This window comes from Talpa europaea (genome assembly GCF_964194135.1).
Source record: "Talpa europaea genome assembly, chromosome: 1".
Lineage (NCBI taxonomy): Eukaryota > Metazoa > Chordata > Mammalia > Eulipotyphla > Talpidae > Talpa > Talpa europaea.
In genome coordinates this window covers 40,302,410-40,316,175 of record NC_140073.1, presented here as the reverse complement: position 1 = coordinate 40,316,175, position 13,766 = coordinate 40,302,410, and the positions used below count along the sequence as shown (strand labels likewise).

The 13,766-nt window shown below is 45.1% G+C and overlaps 1 protein-coding gene across 1 annotated transcript in view; it reads left to right on the top strand.

Moving 5' to 3' along the window:
* SERGEF (secretion regulating guanine nucleotide exchange factor) overlaps positions 1 to 13,766 on the top strand; it is a gene marked incomplete at its 5' end in the record, with an annotated part of 211,025 nt that overhangs the window by 44,921 nt on the left and 152,338 nt on the right. The window contains one exon of the mRNA XM_084249652.1: positions 1,051 to 1,217. Within this exon, the coding sequence (XP_084105778.1) occupies positions 1,051 to 1,217 (167 nt within the window). The remainder of the gene's footprint in view (positions 1 to 1,050; positions 1,218 to 13,766) is intronic.

The following is a 13,766-nucleotide window of genomic DNA, read 5'->3' as shown; positions in this document are numbered from 1 at the left end:
CTGTGAGTCTGTGGTTGTTTTTTTGCTGACACTATAAACCATATGTTGAATGTAGGGCCAGATGAAGCTTTGGTACTAAACACAGAGTATGTAGTAGATTTGTCTAGAATTTAATATGCATTACTTGGTGTTTTGTCTCTTAAGCAAAGTTTTTCTTTGTTAAAATAAACATGTATAAAGAATTTATACAGCGCACATGGTTATGCATATTTATTGCAGAGAATCTGTTAATAATCTATGCCTCATCGGATTTTGCATTTCTGTTGAAATAACAAATGCGGCACTTGGTACAATTGAATTAGTTTGGTGAATTTTCTCTTATCTGGAAGAAGAGAGGACATTTCTGTTTTTCCGAACTTCATTTTCTTCTATTGTCTTTAGCACTGACCAAGCTTCCCAAGTAGAGCATCTGGGGCATGGAATGCTTTCCTGGCTCCCTCTGATGCTGTCCTTTTTTCCTCCTTTCCTATTCCAGTTCCACTAGCACACATGGATGCTTGCCCTGGGACTGTTAGAATTGCTCCTTTGGGGAGGAGCATAGAAAGGCCCTCTTGATTTATGTGGAGGGGTGAACACATAAGACCGGCTATTAATTGAGCTCAAAGTAAAGCCCTGGGAGATTGTGAATGGGGCAAGTCAGAAGCCTGGGAAACTTCAAGGTATTTGACGGGGACTCTGGATAGAGTGAGAGAGCAGAGGAAGAGAACAGAGGAGAGGCCAAGCATGAGGAGCATGTGGGCAGGGGAAGGGTTGGCTGGAGTATTATCTGTAGTCCTATCTGTATCTCTAAAAATTCAGAAAAATAGGCTTTAGCATCAGCCTCTGGTACTCATCACTTCATTGATTTTGGGCAAGTCATTTCTTCCCTCTGAACCTCAGTTCTTAGATCTGTAAAAATGTGAATACTCTATGTGTTTTCTTTATAAGAAGACAGTGTCTGCTACACAGTAGTTGGTATTAAAGGTTCACACCTTCTCCTGTAATTCATTGCCTACCTCTGAGAGCTTAAACATGGAATGTAGCCTTAATTTAGATAATGTTTATTTTTAGAAACTGGCAAGGTGTTTACCTGGGGCCGTGCTGACTATGGTCAGCTAGGGAGGACGTTGGAATCTCATGAAGGCTGGAATCTAGAAAAGCAGGAGTCATCCCTTCCCGTCTCCAGGCCACAGAAGAGCACCCCCTCGTCTCTGCATTGTTTAACGGGAGCAACGGAGGTAGGAACTGACTTTTCATTGATGTGCTGCATCTTTTTTCCTTACTGGTCAGTGAAGCATTTACTGAGGGCTTCCTCATGCCTATAAATGGGGCATGACAGTAGGTTCCATGCAGAAATTTAAAGGAGTCCTTGCCTTCCAGTTACTTGCTGCAAGGCAGACTGTGCATAACAACTAGAGAGAGATTCAGAGGACTCTGGATCCACTTCAAAGAATTGGAAATGCATCCAGGGTACAGGGATTGCGTTAGTCTTCGAGAAGTACATGGCTTTGAGCTGTACCTTGGAGGATAGGTCAGACATGAACGAGAGACCGTAAGAGAGAAGAAAACTTTCAGGTGGGCACACAGCTTGAATAGAGTCGTGGGGATTGAATAGTGAAGAAAGTGTTTGAGGGGAACTGCTGTTGGTTCAGTTTAACTTGAGTGTGGCCTCTCTGTGGGAATGGGTATGACGTGATATCAGAAAGATGGGTTGGAACCCATTCAAGGGGGCCTTGAATATTAAGCTAATAAGTAGCTTGCGCTTCTGTTTATATTTCCCAGTGCAGAATACACTGTAGTTGAGTTGCTTACTCAAGCCCCTTTAGTTCCCTGAAATGTCTTGAATTTCTACATTTAAGGCAGGAGTCTTAATTTCTCCAGGGTATGTGTTTCTATTACTAAATTTTCCTTTGCTGCTGCCCTTAAAAAAAAAAAAAAAAAGAAAAGGCTGGGCTTTTAAGAAGAATGAGGATGGCCACATAGGAAATGTGCCTCTGAACCCAAGCTGACTTAATGAAGGAATACAGTCTTCATTCAGAGTCTGTCAAAAAATTAATAAGCTAGTGAGACTTCTGTAATTAGCATCAGACTAATTACAACCTCTCCATACCTGGAGAGCTTCCCTCCCCTGGGGCCTGCCTGGCCTCCTCCTTCCGGGTATGTAGGACGGGTCTCAATTTCTACTTCATATCCCAACCCTGGTCCTCCTGGGCCTTCCTTCTTGCTGGGGTGAATCTGTCTGTCTCTCATTGAAAAGGTACTAAAACAACACCACTCAAACAGACATGAGAAATATAATCATAAAACCATCCATCATGTTACCATTCTACATTCCTTTTTGCATGTACACTTTACAAAATGGTAGTGATGTCTGGTATTCATCATTTATCACAAATGCTTTGTTTTGTTTCCCCCCTTGGTCTTTAAGATCACTTGGAATGACCGTGTAACATTAGATGATTTGAAGATTCTGGGATTTTTCTAACTCATTCTTCAAATGTCGGATATACAGATCATTCTCCCCCCTTGTATTGTCACTGTGGTGGACCCTGCAGTGAATACTTGGTTGAACTGTTTCATTAAGTTGCAGTCTTGGGGGTGAAATGGATGGGCAAAGGTCATGAGTATCTTTATGGATTTCCCATATTCCTCTAGATTTTATCTGAAAGGAGTTGACTCCACCATCATTGAATGAGGAATGTAGTTGTAGGCTAGTTTTGCCTGCTGAGTGAGTGAAGGTGCTAAGAACTGGGCACATACTGCTTTAGACTCTTAGTTTTTCTTTGTTTTTCCCAGAACTTTTAAGACATTGTGGTCAGGCAGCATAGTGGAGGCACAGAAGCTTCATGAATTTTTCGAGTCTTTGGTTTTATTGGCAACTTGAAGGTAATAGTACCTACTGCAGAAGGTCATGGATGAGTATTACCTGCAGCAGGCGATCGGAGACTGCTGGTTCCTTTCTCTTCTTCTCCTGTGAAGACTTTTAATGCCCCTTGATGGCCACGATATACAGTACTGTCACAGACATGGTCAGTGCAGACATATAGCTGAGAACCTGACATTGATGTGACTTTAATGCAACTTCTTATGGAGCAATCTGTGGAATGGGCTTGGGCCCTGAGATCCTTGGCAGCTTTATTATCAGGCTTCTCTCACTCTCTGCTCCAATCTCTGGAGGGGTATATCTGCTCACTGATCTCACTGCAGATTCATACCCCAGGCAATTTCCTACTGGTAAACTGAGTCTAGGAATTATCTTTGGCTGTGGATGTTCAGGTCTGATCTGTCAGGCTCAGAACAAGGCTAGGGGCTACAGTAAGCCGCCATGATTAGATTCACCTTGGAAAAGACAAGAGCCCTACTAAACTAGGGGCTGCCCTGGTCAGGGCCTTGGCCAGGGAGGTGTAGGTATGTCTGGGGAGATGGGAACAGTTTGAAGTAACGTGGTGCATCCTGACCTTCAAGAACCTGAGTGTCGTCCTTAGCTGACCACTTGTTTATGTTCAGTGGATAAGTAGAGGGAAGAGAGAGCTGTTGGGCTAGGCTTCAGGTAGAATGTATGCCCAGATGGGTCCACAGGGACAGCCAAGTGGAGGGGAAAGCATAATTGGACAGAAGTGGACTGTGGTATATCCATCCCTTCCCATGTATAAAAGCAAGCTCAGAGGTACACTGTTATTTAGTAGTTACTGTGGGCCAGACAGTGTGCTAAATGCTGTACATATATTATTTCATCTTTATAATAAACCTGGGTATAGGCATTATAACCATTGATTCATGCATAACGGGACCAGGGCCAGAATGGGTCACTGACCCTGGATCAGTAGTAGATAAAAAGTGGGGCTGACGGGACTCCCCGGTGGCGCAGCGGTTGAGCGCTGGGTTGCGAAGCTGCCCGCAGCCTCTGCAGTGCCGGTTCGATCCCCGGCTGCTCCCCGGCCACCAGAGGAGGGTCCCACATGGTGCGCAGACCTCTCCTGCCGCCCGCTGCTCCCCTCAGCAGTGTACTTCGGTCCTTCTGCCTGCTCTGCTCCCCGCTCTGGCTCTGGTGAATTCTCTCACCCTCCCGTGCTTCTGACTGTACCCAGTGCTTGTATAAATAAATAAATAAATAAATAAATAAATAAATAAATAAATAAATAAATAAATCTTTAAAAAAAAAAGTGTGGCTGGCATTTGGAATTGAAGTACTCGAGGCTCACATACTTTGTGTCTTTGAAGTAAAATTGCATGTTTGTTTTGCTTATAGGGATACCTGGAAGTCTGGCGGTTAGGGCCTCTGACTCCCTGAGAATTGAAGTTCTTTTCTTCTGAACCATATCTCATCTTTAGCCTGAGAAAGAGTCTGAGATTTTAGATCTGGGGGGTTTTTCTTTAAGGATCTTACAGTGGTGAAAACTGTGTTTCATGCACCATATGTATGAAGCTATGTTTTGCTAAGCTTTACTTTAGGTTCCATGCCTCTGGTCACTCCTGGGGCTTTAGCCAATTCCAGGGATAACACAGGGGTCAGGATTAATTTCTGCATGCACATGTCAAAGTAGGATCTGTGTGAACAGTTTTGTTTGCTTATTGAAAGGAACTTTGTTTTTTATTTTTTTTTATTTTTATTTTTTTTTATAAATTTTATTGTTATATTCCCCATACAATTGCAGCCCCCCATTCTGACCCCAATCCCTCCCCTCCCGCCCCCGCCCCCCTAAAAGTGTCTCTGGTTCATAGTTTTTTGTTGATTTTGATTTTCACTTTCTTATAGTTATTCATTTTCCTGGTCCCTTATTGAAGTTTTCTAGATTCCTGCTATGAGTGAGACCATCCGGTATTTTTCTTTTTCTTTTTGGCTTATTTCGCTGAGCATGATCCCTTCCAGCGCCATCCATGTTGCAGCAAATTGCATGTGTTTATCTTTTTTGAATGCTGAGTAATATTCCATGGTATATATGTACCACATCTTCTTGATCCAGTCATCTATTTTTGGGCATTTGGGTTGTTTCCAAAGCTTAGCTATTGTAAAGTGCTGCTATAAACATAGGGGTGCAGGTGTTCTTTGGAATTGATGTTTCTGTGTCCTTTGGGTAAATACCTAGGAGTGGAATTGCTGGGTCATATGGAAGCTCTATGTTTAGTAGGTCCAGAAATCTCCACACAGCTTTCCACAGTGGTTGGACCAGTTTGCACTCCCACCAACAGTGCAGAAGAGTTTGTTTTTTAAACCCCTGGTGAGGCTGCTACCTGCACGTTTACTGTGGAACTTTGGCTCGGAATTCTGCCCGAAGGTGGAAGCCTGTATTTCACACTTGGTCAGAGGTGCTGCTGTGTCCTTAGTTAGTATATTGGGACCTCCAATATTCTGAAGTAGCAACTGGTGGTTGCCCTGAAAGTAAATGGCCTCTGAATGAAGAAGAACTAGATTGGGAGGCAGGAGACCTAGGCTGATGGTTCTGCCCTGCCTGAGTGAGTTTGGACAGGTCTCTTTTCCTTCTGGACTCTCACTTTCCTCATATGGAAGTTGGGAGTGTTAGACCAGATGGCTCCTAATGTTTCTGTAGGTCTAAGTGTTCAATCCATCTCTGATTCTTACTTAAGGAAATAACTTACATTTGCAATGACTCCTACCTCAGGAGTCACTTTCAAGATCAAGTCATAGCCAACATCACTTAGCTCCTACCTATTGGCTCAACTTTGGCAGACCTGGGAATGTCAACTGATCCAGAAGTTCCAGGCTTTAGTACCTTTTCAATATTGCTCTGTCCCTTTGTGTTGGCTCTGCTCACTGTCCCTGCTTCTTCTCCCCAGGCCCTTCTGTTCCCATTTGGAGCACCAGGACATAGTATCAGGCTCCTAAACCTTAGTCCCTGGCCGTCAACATGGTGCCCCTGGTCCCTTTTCAATTCCTCATGTTTCTAGGACTCGGATCCTGCCTGTTACCCCCAGGACTTGCATCTTGGCTTTGACTCATCCCTCTGGCTGTGTCCTTATTGCTGTGGGCAGGCAAACCTTGGTGATACTACCTCCCTGGATTCCCTGCCTGCTACTCCTTCCACTGGCCCTGTGTGTGCTGGTCCACCTTTTCTGCTTTCCTATGTTTACCTCCTTCTTGCCTTGGGTTCTTATGTATTCCATCATCAACACAGTCAACATTGCGTGACACCTGCCATGTGTCTGAGTTGGCCATACAGTGGAGGTGGGTGGGGAGCTGTATACAACGGTAAGAAGTACATGGTCTTTACTCTCAAAGAACTTCCAGGTTTGTAAGTAAATCCTTACTGGGCAGAGTGAAAAGTGCTATTGGAGAGTTGCATGGAAGGCCAATGGAGAAGAGAAGCTGGAATGATTTGGGAGACAGTAACAAAAACAAAGTGTTATTTGAACTGGGTTTTTAAGAATGAGCAGGAGTATAATAAAGGTGGAAGGGACATCCAGGCAGAGGGGCCAGCATGAACTAAAGCTCCAAATCTAGATCTGCTTTTAACTCCTAGAACAATCGATATACCTGCCCAGTCCAGTGGTCCAGCCTGGCTCTGCCTCCCTGCTCACCTTCCTTCTGTTAGGAGTATGGTCTGAAGGAACTTTCACATATGTTCTCTCATTTGAGTCTGGTGTACAGCTGTGAAATAGGCTGGAGTAGGAACAATTATCCTCATGTTACAATGGGAGAATATAACTGATGCCCAGAGGGGCTGGCTAGGAGTTAGGAGAAGACCCACAATAGCCTGATTCCCAGTGTTTCTTGTGAGGGCCTTGCTCTGGGCTCAGTCTGCAGCCCTGGTCCTGAGTCATGTTCTTGGTTTAAATTCTGCCCACGTTTGGTTGAGGAGCGCCAAATCCCAGCCAGGGAGCTCAGTGTACACGTGCACTGGTGTGCACACACAGCCTTCAGAGCAAGGGCAGGAAATGTGGACGTAAACAAGAGTTGAACCAGGGATTGAGTCGTAGTCAAGCCCAAATGCCATCAGCCCTCGTTTTGCTGCAGGACTAAAACTGTTTGTTAGAGGATCAACCTGTGCACAGGGTCTAAGTGAAATCTGTCAGAATGAGTGGGAAAGAAGCTATTTTTAGTTTGCAGAGTCACTCACTCGGCTGTGTTAGCTGAGGTTCGAGCCAGTCCCCTACGCTTTCCACAGTGTTATTTCTGAAGGAGAAATACCACTTGAATGCTGTGTAAAACCCATTAGTGAACCTGGAAGTTTCCAGGGTGTCTTTGTCCTGCAGCTCCCTCGGAAGGCTGCCTTTTCTGAATGACCTTCCTTCTTTCCTATATTTAATGCATTTCTAATTTTAAGTTTGTGTCAAGACTGTGGGACTTTGGTGCCCTAAATAACACAGAAATCTACCACCAGCAATCAGCTGAGTCCGAGGGCGCTGACAGAATTGAACACAACCTGAAAAATCATTCCCAAATCACTCTCTGGTAAGAAGCCCCCAGCGTTGTTGCTGTTCTTAGAGGAACAGGAGGTGGCCGAGACCAGGACGCCCAGGCAGTCAAGACCTTTCAGGTGCAGTAGGTTTTAGAGACCTCCCAAAGTGGGGTGGCAGTGTTTCCCCAATCACTGTCTCGCTGGAGATTAAAAAAGCTAGCACATCTGTGCCATGGCTGCTGCCCTAACAGGAGGAGAAATAGCACAAAACAAACCTCAGCGCAGTAGGCTGGATTTGTCTCAGAAGAGAAAGACTCACGAGACAGGGCTGTCTTGTCTGCAGGAGATGGTAAAGAATATGAAACAGCAAGCCCTTACTTAATACTGCTATTTTCTTTTTTAATTTATAATCCCGCCCTGCTCACTAAAATATCAGATCCAGGAAGACAGTGGGCCCTGTCTGTCTTGTTCAAAGCTTTGTTCCCAGTGTCTGGAATGGCTCCTTGCACCTTGTGGGTACATAGTAGATGTTTACTGACTGAATAAGTGAAGAAATTGGTTTTTGGAGGTATGTGCCCCTCATCAGAAATTCTTCTCGCTCTCCCTACATTCTGCGCTTCTCCGTCCCAGGCCAGTTCATCGACATTGCCCTGTTTTCAGGCTTTTGGATATCAGATGTCTTGTAGAGCCAGAGATCAGATAGGTTCTGGCCCAGAAATTTCTCACAAAGGCTAATGGTGATGGTGAAACTTACTGTCCTTTAGTGCTTCCTAGTTTACCAGATACTTTCACACATACTCATCTTTAGTTTTTCCCCTTTAGTCCAACAGGTGCTTATGTATGCTTGTCAGTCTGACCAATACATTAGCCCAATAGGGGAAACAGGAGAGTGGAACAATTCCTGTCTCAGGAGCCTGTGAGCTCATGGCAAGGCTAAGATAAGTTCATTGCAGGACAAGCAGAATATGAAAGTGACTGTAACAGAGAGTCTGACAATGAAGATACGTTGATCCCATCCCTTCCCGTGTCCTTGGAGACCTTTTCTGGCTTGCATTTTCGGTCCCTGTGGTTTCTTTTAGATTCTGCAAGGTTGAGGAGGGGAGTGTTTCGGGTGGGGAGTGGTGACTGGAAAGGCTTTCGGAATTAGAGGCTTTGACATCAAATTAGTTCTCAAGGGAGCTAATGTAAAGTAACAGGAGAATCTTGGCAAGAACTTGCATTCAGAGGAAAGCAGAGGAAGAGCAGCCGGATAGAGACTGAGTATTGACAAGAGAGGGAGAAAGCAGGCCAGGAACTGCAGTGTCTCAGAAGCTACGGATGTTTCAACAGGGAGGTCAGGGAGGTTGGAGACTGAGGGAAGAGCGCTGGCTCTGGTGACGGGGAGGTGTGGTGACACTTCTGAGAGAAGCTTCTGTGGAAAGGTGGGAGCTAAAGCAGGGACGTAGGGAATGAAGGGTGGTGAGAAGCACAGACCGCAGGTGTGAACAACCCTTTCAGGAGATTCGGGGTCAAAGGAGGATGAGAACAAACTCAGCAACTTTAAAGGATAGTTTGGTTAGAGCTAGTTTTCCAGCTTGGGGAAAGTAGAGTGTGTCAGATGGTTGAAAGAAAGGACTAGAGACAGTGAGACAGAGAGAGAGGAAAAGAAAAGCTTATGAGTAAAAATTCAAAGGCTGGAGGTGGGGGAGATAGCTGGAGCAAGGCCCCCAAGGATATAAGAAATAAGACTGAACTCAATGTGAAAGGGGTTAGTTCTGATGGGAAGGAAAGGTACTTTTCCTTTGAGCACAGGAGTAAAGTGGAAGGAGGTATGTGAAATAGAAGTTGAGGGAAGAGAGGTGCTTTCATTGCGCATGTGTCCTTTGTCATTATGGTGTATCTTAGTTTATTCAACAAATGTGTATTGCGTCCCAGTGCAGACCATGCATACTGCAAGGTGCCGAGAATCCACAAAAAAGACAGAGTAGCTGTGCAATACTGGAATACAGTATTTCTTAGTACAGAGTGATTATTAATGTGTACATCTCTAAATCAACCTTTGAGTTCTTTGAAAGCAGACATTGTCTTGTTTATCTTTGTATGAGTAGGGCCACACTCAGTCCAAAGTAAACAAGCAATAGCAGCGTGCCTAGGAACATGGGAGCACTCCCACTGGACAGCTTAACTCTTCCTGGTTCAATTGAAAGCCCCATTGTTTGCTGGCGTGATGAGGGTAGTGTGGGGAGACTGGGGAGGGACCTCCAGGGAGGGACCAGGGTAGTTTACTCTGCACTGAGTCCATCCAGCACAGTCTGGTAGTCTGGTAACTGCCTGGAAATGGGAAGAGGACACCCTGACTGGCTGTGATATCTGTACTGTGTGGAGGACAGTGTCATTGCCCTCATCCTAGGGGTGAGGGAACTCAAGTTCTGAGGGAAAGCCATCCCGAGCTCAGGGTTGCACAGTATGTGGCAATCAGGGACGTGGACCTGCCTCCCAGGAGCCCTCATCCTTCCCATTGCGGGCCCTATGCTCCAATAGCCTTTGTTCTGGACAGTTCCGATCAGAATGTGGCCCTGGGTTCTGGCTTTGGCTTTTGCTAGGTGGAGGCTGGGTCTGACAGAGGCCCAGTAGCCCTCTCTAGGCTCAGAGTCAGGGTCAGTGTCTTATGAGGAAATGCAGGAGGAACAAATTCTCCATCAAGGCAAGTGAAGTTAACTGATTATTGTAAACCAGAAGTGCCTCCCAGAGTTGGAGGTCTGATCAACAGAGTCGACTGTGGAGTGAGAATTGGGTGTGAATTTCTGCTCTGTCACCTACAGTCCACATGACTTTGGGTCAGCCACAAGCTCTCTGAACCTCAATTTTCTCACCTACAAAGTGGGAGTGATCATACCTGCTTTACCTTGCTCTTAGGGTTGTTCAAAGATGCAAATAAGATATATAGCAGCTTTTGTAAACTCTGAAGTGCTGTTCAAGAGCTATTATTGGGCTCATAGCATGTGAGCCACTCACACTTCAGATACAGGTTTTATTAAAAGTACAGTGCAGATCAGTGATGTTCTTTTTTTTAAATTTGCCCCCCCCTTTTTAAAGATTTATTTATTTATGCATACTAGAGCCGGGGTACAGGCTGGAGGTGCGGGGGATGAGAGGATTCACCAGAGACAGAGTGGGGAACAGAACAGGCAGATTGACAGAAGTACACTGCTGAGGGGAGCAGCGGGCGAGTCAGGAGAGGTCTGCTGTGCCATGTGGGTTGCCCCCTGGCTGGCTGGGGGTCGAACTCGTGCTTCAGAGTCTGTGGACAACTTCACAGTGTGGTGCTTAATCCCTCGCGCCACCAGGGTGGCCCTGTTCTTCTGTCTTAATCACTTGCGATCTTAGGATCTACATACAAACACTTTTTAGAACCAGAACTGGTAAAAATAATGGGGGGCAGATGTGCGGTAACCCAAAATCTGACTCCCAACAGTGCCAGGGAGCGTGATTTCCTTTTGAAGTAGTCATCGGCATCGACAGCAAGGATGTTTCTGTGCTTGTTCTCTCAGTAGCAGAGGAAATACATCAGCACTGATTTAAAGTCCCAGTGACCTCATGTGTCACCACCACTCTCTGCAGCGTGATGGCTGCCCCAGGCTGTGCCCAGAGTCACCCTGGAGCTGACCAGCTGTCTTTTGTTGCATTTGACCTTGAAAACTGTACTGTCCCAGGGTGAAAGTAAATCATGCAGAGGTTTAGAGTGGAAACAAAAGTCAAGGAGGCTTGAAAGGAGGCTGCAGTGGTTTAATAAGGTCTGTGAAGGGTGGGTGAGATGTGCATACTTTGGCCAGGGGATTAAAACTACTTCCATCTATTTCTACCACCATTCTTCTAGCTTGCACCCCCATATCTGTTGCCTGATTTATGACAGCCCCTTAGTTGAGAGCCCCTTGTCTCTAGTCTAGCCTCATCTCAGCTGCCAAAATGATATGCCCACATATAAGGTTGATCTCTGTAATTTTTTTGTTTGTTTAAAGATTCTTAGAAAATACAGAAAACATTCATTCCCACAATAAACATTTATTGGAAATCTACTAGATGGAAGAAGCTTAGCTGAGTCTTTACCATACAGTAGAGAATAAGACCCAGAATCTGCCTTTGAGGATTAGGAGAAACACACAAGCCAAAATCCCCTTAGCCGGAGTGCAAAGAAAGGAGTTACTGAGCATAAGTTCCAGGATTGTTATTCCCCATGTTCCCTGCTATATCCCTTTGTTAGCATGCAACACACAGTGGGTGCTCAGCAAACATTTGCTTAATAGCTTTCCATCCAGGATGAGATCCAACATCTCTGTTTCTTCTAAGAAGCTCTTCTTGATCTTACCCCACTCAGAACATCCAGCCTTACCTTCTTCTAGTCTCTACTCTACTCATTTGTACTGGACCAGTGAATCATCATGTTTGATACTTCTGGGTCTTTGCACATGCTGTTTCTTCTGCTTTCCTTGACCTTGGCTGCTTGGACAACCACTGACTATCCCGCTGGTGGATAAAGAGTGCTGTGTCGGGCCTCCCCGGTGGCGCAGCGGTTGAGCGTTGGGTTGCGAGGCTGCCCGCGGCCTCTGCAGCACCGGTTTGATCCCCGGCTGCTCCCCTGCCACCGGAGGAGGGTCCCACATGGCGCGCAGACCTCTCCTGCCGCCCGCTGCTCCCCTCAGCAGTGTACCTTGTCTGTCTGCCTGCTCTGCTCCCCGCTCTGGCTCTGGTGAATTCTCTCACCCTCCTGCGCTTCTGACTGTACCCAGTGCATGTACAAACAAAACAAACAAACAAACAAACAAATTAATTAATTAAAAAAAAACATGTCCTCTATTAAAAAAAAAAGAGTGCTGTGTCTTTTTTAAAAAAAACTTTATTGAGGTAATGCTGATTTACAACAGTGTTTATTTTTAGGGGTATAGGTTTGCATCTCCACAAATGTATGTTATCATACAACACCCATCACCAAAGCCCCAGTAATCCTCCACCATAGTCCATTGGGGCCCCTTCTTTCTTTGTTTCCAGCCCCTTCTGGTCTTGTCACCTCTGAGGAAGCAAAACCAGACCATGTTGTTGGGATATGGCCTTAAAGACCTCAATACCCCAGGGCAGTTGCTAGAGGGACCACCAATTATGACTGAAAGGAAGGAGTTCCTTTTTTCTATGCAGTATGGTTGCATTACTCCCTTCTGTGCTGTAGTGGTTCTTCCTGTGGAAACAGTCACCAGTGGTGGCCACTTCCCACATTTGCACATTGTAGTTGGAAGGGAGTTCTTTTTACCGGTACCTGGTATTATCCAAGACTGGGGAGACTGGCTGTGGATAGCAGAAGTGGAAAGAATCAGAGAAGTCTTTGAAAAAAGAGCAGCAATTAGTTGTAAAGCTGCTTATTTTTCAGAGGGCCCAGAAATATTGGAGGAAAGAGAGTAGAAGGCAAAATGGGAGCTCACTCACAGGTGCTGGGAGATAGCAAGTAGCTCCCAGGAGGACCTTCGCATTTGTCACTTCGGGAGACACAGCTGGCTGGGGACAGTTGCTCATGGCTGCAAACAGAATGTATGTGTGATTGAAGCCAGCACTCTCAGCAATAAGTGAGGAAAGTTCCTCACTCCAGAAAGGTAATTTAGTCATCTTGAGTATCTTCTCTGTGGTTTTATTTCTGTGTGGTCCCTTTTGGATAAGGGGTTTTTGTTTTTTGTTTTCTTTTTTCATAACTTGGAGCATGCACATGATTTGAGGATAGAGTCTGCATAAGGGAACAGCAAATAGGAGAAGGATGTAGAAGAATCAAGAGACTTTTCATTGTGGCTTGACTCTTGGACAGACTACTTCTCTGAGACTCAGATTTTGCATCTGTCAGATATAAGAGTACTTATTAGGCTGACCTTCCAAGTTGTGTCAAAATGATGTTATAAATGTGAAAGCATTTTATAAACTATGAAGAAATAAACAGATGTAAGCTATAGATTTTTTTGGTCATATCCAACCTTCTGTGGATTTTCAAGAAACTTTAATTTCTTGTAGCTCTTTGGAAATCATCATCAGTTATTATAAAGCTAGAGGTTGATATGAATCCTGTGTTCCTCCTTATCCATATTACTCACTGAGTATCCAGGGTGTATTTGTTATATAAGGAACAATGGACGTGGAAAGCAATAACAGGGAGGATGCAGAGTTCTAAAACCTTCTAAATGGGAAGTGATTGATAGTATAAATCTTCTACAGGTAAGAGCTAAGGACATCTGAACAGAGAATTCTAGAGGCATTGTCTAGTGAAAGAATTGTTGGGCAGGTCTCTTGAGTCTTTGGGAGAACTTCTTAGAGGAGATGAGATTTGAAGCCAGGGAGAGACTGAGTTTGGTGGATGAGAAGGGAGTGGTTTCCTCTCATAGTGGGGATGGTGTTGGCAAGCTTGGGTTTCAGCCCTGA